Source organism: Alligator sinensis, unplaced genomic scaffold (assembly GCF_000455745.1).
Source record: "Alligator sinensis unplaced genomic scaffold, ASM45574v1 scaffold583_1, whole genome shotgun sequence".
NCBI classification, from domain to species: domain Eukaryota; kingdom Metazoa; phylum Chordata; order Crocodylia; family Alligatoridae; genus Alligator; species Alligator sinensis.
In genome coordinates, this window is record NW_005841983.1 from 380,315 (window position 1) to 384,871 (window position 4,557).

The 4,557-nt window shown below is 40.1% G+C and overlaps 1 protein-coding gene across 2 annotated transcripts in view; it reads left to right on the forward strand.

Moving 5' to 3' along the window:
- SH3KBP1 (SH3 domain containing kinase binding protein 1) overlaps positions 1 to 4,557 on the forward strand; it is a 343,403-nt gene that overhangs the window by 169,502 nt on the left and 169,344 nt on the right. Inside the window, exon 5 of one of the 2 annotated variants that reach the window (XM_025201103.1) lies at positions 2,262 to 2,336. The exons of the other annotated variant lie outside the window; for it this stretch is intronic. Within the exon in view, the coding sequence (XP_025056888.1) occupies positions 2,262 to 2,336 (75 nt within the window). The remainder of the gene's footprint in view (positions 1 to 2,261; positions 2,337 to 4,557) is intronic. 2 annotated transcript variants of the gene reach the window in all.

Genomic DNA, 4,557 nt, shown 5'->3' on the forward strand with positions numbered 1-4,557 from the left:
CTGGACACTACTTCAAGATTTTAAAATGTTTGATCAGTCTGTAAAATGACCAGTCATTTCAGAGCTTACATAGAGCCTAATTCAGATACCTTTACTCAAACTAGCCGCCTGTTCTTCTACGGTCCTACTGATATAAAAAATGCAATGCTTTGATAATACCAAAATGTTAAAAAACATCCATGAAATATTTGTATTATAATTTTATCTTTGATTGGATATACGTGTCTCCATTTATTTTCTAGATTTCTTGGACGTCTTATCTTCTCACTATATAATTATCTTATATATTGGAAGACCCCAAAATACCATGTCTTCTACTTACAGTCTGTCAACGGGTGGGACAGTTGACCCCTGTAACAAAATGAATATTATAACCTAAAAAATTCAAGTCTTATTTGAAAGTGGTGATTTCACAGACATGTCACAACATTTACAGATGACTGGTTTTATCTTGTATCCCTCCTGTATGTTTGTAAATTAAGCTATGATTAGGCCTAATTAAATATACTGGATATTTTTTAAACCTCAGAGTGTTAGCTGCCTAAGAAAAGTGCAGGATCCAGGATTGATGATAAATTTTGTTGCTAATGCTGTAGTTAGGCAATATATTATATTTTAACTTCTCTAAACTTTAGTTGTCTTTTTCCATCCTTCTTGCTGTCTCTTCACTGTCCTGTAGCTGACCATAGGTGCCTTTAATTTCTTAACTCTAGACTTAATATAATAATACATTTCATTTAAAGGTGACTTGCAAAGGAGAGAAGCAATTTGTAGTTGTTTTGTTTCCTTATCATGTGTAAGGTAGGAATGGGAGTTTTTCGTGGCTTTTTTCCCCTGCCAATGTGTGCAGATTTATATAGCCCTATTTCTGTCAACTATAATTGAATGACAGATAGTGAAACCTAGGCTGTGTTTTCAGTATCAAAAAGGTGTAATTTTTACAGTGAGATTTCGCACATGTAGAGTATCCTAAACTGAAATCTTAGGGACGGGGGCAAGCAGTTTTTACTGTGATAAGTGCATGTGAGACCAGCTGGAGACTGAGAGTAGGTGTGTACAACAGAATAGCTAGAATCTAAGAGTCATCTCACTGGTTACAGACAAAACTGAGAAAAAAGATGTTTTCTGTCAATGAAGACATAGCCTTAATTAAGAAAGTGGTCTTTATCCAGACTGTTTTAAATTTTTTTTGTGATGAAAAAGGTTTGTTTTGGACTTCTGTTGGATCAACTCTATACTTAGACAGTATGTTAGAAAAGCTTTCAGGCTTTATGTGTCTTTCCTTTGTTATGGAGTTAAATAAAAGTCATTGTTTACCTGGCATTTAACTTAGGGTTCATCATCTTCTTTCCCAGACCTGAGGAAGGGCATTTTGTGCTCTAAAACCTAATATTTCTCCCAGCAATGTAGTTGGTCCAATTAAAGTTGTTACCAAACAAGCTTGGTTCTTATGTTCTCTGGATCACTGTGGCTACAGCAAAAGCTATAACTGTACTAAAACTTTTTTTTAGTTTTGCTTTTTGTTAGTATTTATTTAGGCAAAAAGCCTGGCTAAGCCATTGGGTCAAAAACTTACTGAGATTCACCATTCCATCCATTTAATACAAAATGTGTTAAAGCTCTTAATCTACACTTGAAACCAACCCTAAGCCTGCAGCAAATCAAAGGCTTTTCTAGGACATCTGCATTAAAGGAATTCCACTGTTTTGGTGACCTATGTGTCTGTAAGGAACATGCCCTGAGCTAGCAAAGTGTGCCAACGTCAGAGGCATCAATGGCAGCTCAGTGATACTAGCACAAATTTCACTAAAATCAATAGTGCCTAAGGCAAAAACCAAATAGAAAAGAAATTTTATAGGTAATTTTTTTTTATACTTGCTCTATATGTCACAGAGGCATAACAGGATGTGAACCCAGTTTTAATTTTGATGTTCATTCACAGGTCTAAAAAGTTTGAGCCAAATACTTTTTTTGTTCAGTATTGTTGGAAACAATATCTTCTAACCGTATTTAATGATGATTTTGCAAAACCATAAGATATTTTTTCTATCTGACATGCGTGACGGGAGAATATTTTTAAGCAAATGTGCAATTGAATGCTGTAGTTTTTGGTCTTGTCATTTTGCTAATAAAGCTTTTTAGAAGTTAGTCATTGAAAGTGCAGATAAAAAACTCTTCCTCTTCCTTTTCTTTACTATCATCGATATCTCCATTTCCCTGTTTTGTTTTTTCTTTCCTCCTTTCCTCTCATTTGCTGTCAGGAAAATCTGCTTTTGAAGGGACAATTCTGTACAGAGGGGCACCGGCAAAGATTGACAGCTACAGACGCTATAACAGTGAGTGTATTAAAAAATCAACAGGCATTTTTAAGGAGCAAGTCTTGATCCTCTGTACATGTTTGATCTAACTACGCTTGTAAAGTGTGCCACCATTATCCACTTATGGCTACTCTGTGTGCATATATGTCTGAGCAAAAGTCACTCTTTTTTGCTGCTGATCAGTTGCATAGCCTTAGTGTAATGAGAATGTATTTTCATTCTCTCTGTGCATGTGTGTGCGTGTGTATGTCTACACAATGTATGTAAGTGCACAAGCTGTGAATTACTTGGGATGTAAGTCTTGGGTATGAAGAGGAATGCCAAGCCTTTGGTTTCATGATTTCAATCATCCAAGTTGTTCAGGTTATTAGATGAGCTACCCTCTGAATTACTTTCTTGCTTTTGTTTAAAAACAAAATGCACACAATTGATGTTAAACAAAAAAATAAACGTTTCTTTTTTCTTAAAGTATAAAGGCATCAGGAAAAGGAAGCCATGTTTTCCTTAAAGGTGAGGTACTTTACATCTGTGTACACTCCTCTCCTCTCTTCTCATCCTGCACCTGATGGGAATTACTGAGGGCATTATGTCTCCACAGCCCAATGGGGAGGGAGATGAAAGACATGATGTGTGTGCTGCTGTTTTCTAAGGAGCAGTCTAGTTCCTTGATGTTGAGGTTTTGTTTCCATTATCTTCTGCATTCTGAAAGCATGGAATATGTGTCTCCTTCCACATACTTTCCTGATCCTCCTCCTCCTCTTTTTTCTCCCCTTTTACTGTGGCTCTAGCTCTTGGAAGAAGAAAAGAAAAAATGAAGGAGAAAGTCAGAGGCAGATATTAGCGGAGAAGAGTAGGAAAGAAAGACAGAAAAGTTCTCTGTTTCTCAACTTGCTCTCTCATCCAGATCTCTAACAGCCAGAGATCCAGCCTCACTGCTGCACCCCCCTCAGTTTACCTTTCACTCTATAAAGTAACGAATCACAGATGCGTAATCTCTGATTCAGTTAGCCTGTATGATGTACCTCTGCCTTGCCAACTGCCTCTCTTTTATCAATTTGTCGCTTTAGAGGATCAAGTGCCAGGTGACCAATCCTATCTTTGCCAGGCCCAAGCTGTTCTGCATTCTTCTCTCCTATCAGCTCTCTGCATTGATAACAATGCTGCTTGGTCTTCATTTTCCCCCCATGCCTTACTCTTCCCCCTCCCTCTTCTCCACCAGGGTTTTGGGGAAGAGAATGCCCTGTCTCCTGGAACCTTTGATCCAAGTGTTACTGTTGAGGAAGTAATCCTGTTCCCTGCTGCCATGGGTTTACTTTTCAGAGACTGACTGATCTTTCTGGATCAGTGCAGCTGTTGGCGTTCTTCTCCCACAAGAGGGTGCTATGCTGTCAGCAGCTGGGTCATGGGTTGTTTGCTTAGACTTTAGAGGGAGTCTTTGTATCCTGGGAATCCTCCTTCCTGCTCAGGGTTTCAAGCAGTCTTAGTCCACTGGGTCTTTGAGCACACTGTCTTGCCCAGCTGCCTGTCATCACTTGGTCTTAGACAGATCTTATAGTCACTATATACATTTAAAATGCATGCAACTCACACAACCCCCAAGCCCCTTTCCTCTCAGAACCTGTCTGCTTTGGAAGGTACATCTTCCTTTCTCATATGGATGATTAGAAAATCTGGACACCTACCCACTTTACAATCTGCCATTAAGCCCTTCTTAGATGTGGATCCTCCTTTTGAACCTTTTGTTTTCATAGATTCATAGATGTTAGGGTCGGAAGGGACCTCAATAGAGCATCGAGTCCGACCCCCTGCATAGGCAGGAAAGTGTGCTGGGTTTAGATGACCCCAGCCAGATGCCCATCTAACCTCCTCTTGAAGACCCCCAGGGTAGGGGAGAGCACCACCTCCCTTGGGAGCCCATTCCAGATTTTGGCCACTCTTAACTGTGAAGAAGTTCCTCCTAATGTCCAGTCTAAATCTGCACTCTGCTAGCTTATGGCCATTATTTCTTGTGACCCCCCAGGGGCACCTTGATGAGTAGAGCCTCACCAGTTCCCTTCTGCGCCCCCGTGATGAAGTTATAGGCAGCCACAAGGTCGCCTCTCAACCTTCTCTTGCAGAGGCTGAAGAGGTCCAGGTGGCCCAGTCTCTCCTTGTAGGGCTTGGCCTGCAAGCCCTTAACCATACGAGTGGCCCTTCTCTGGACCCTCTCCAGGTTATCCACATCCCTCTTGAAGTGTGG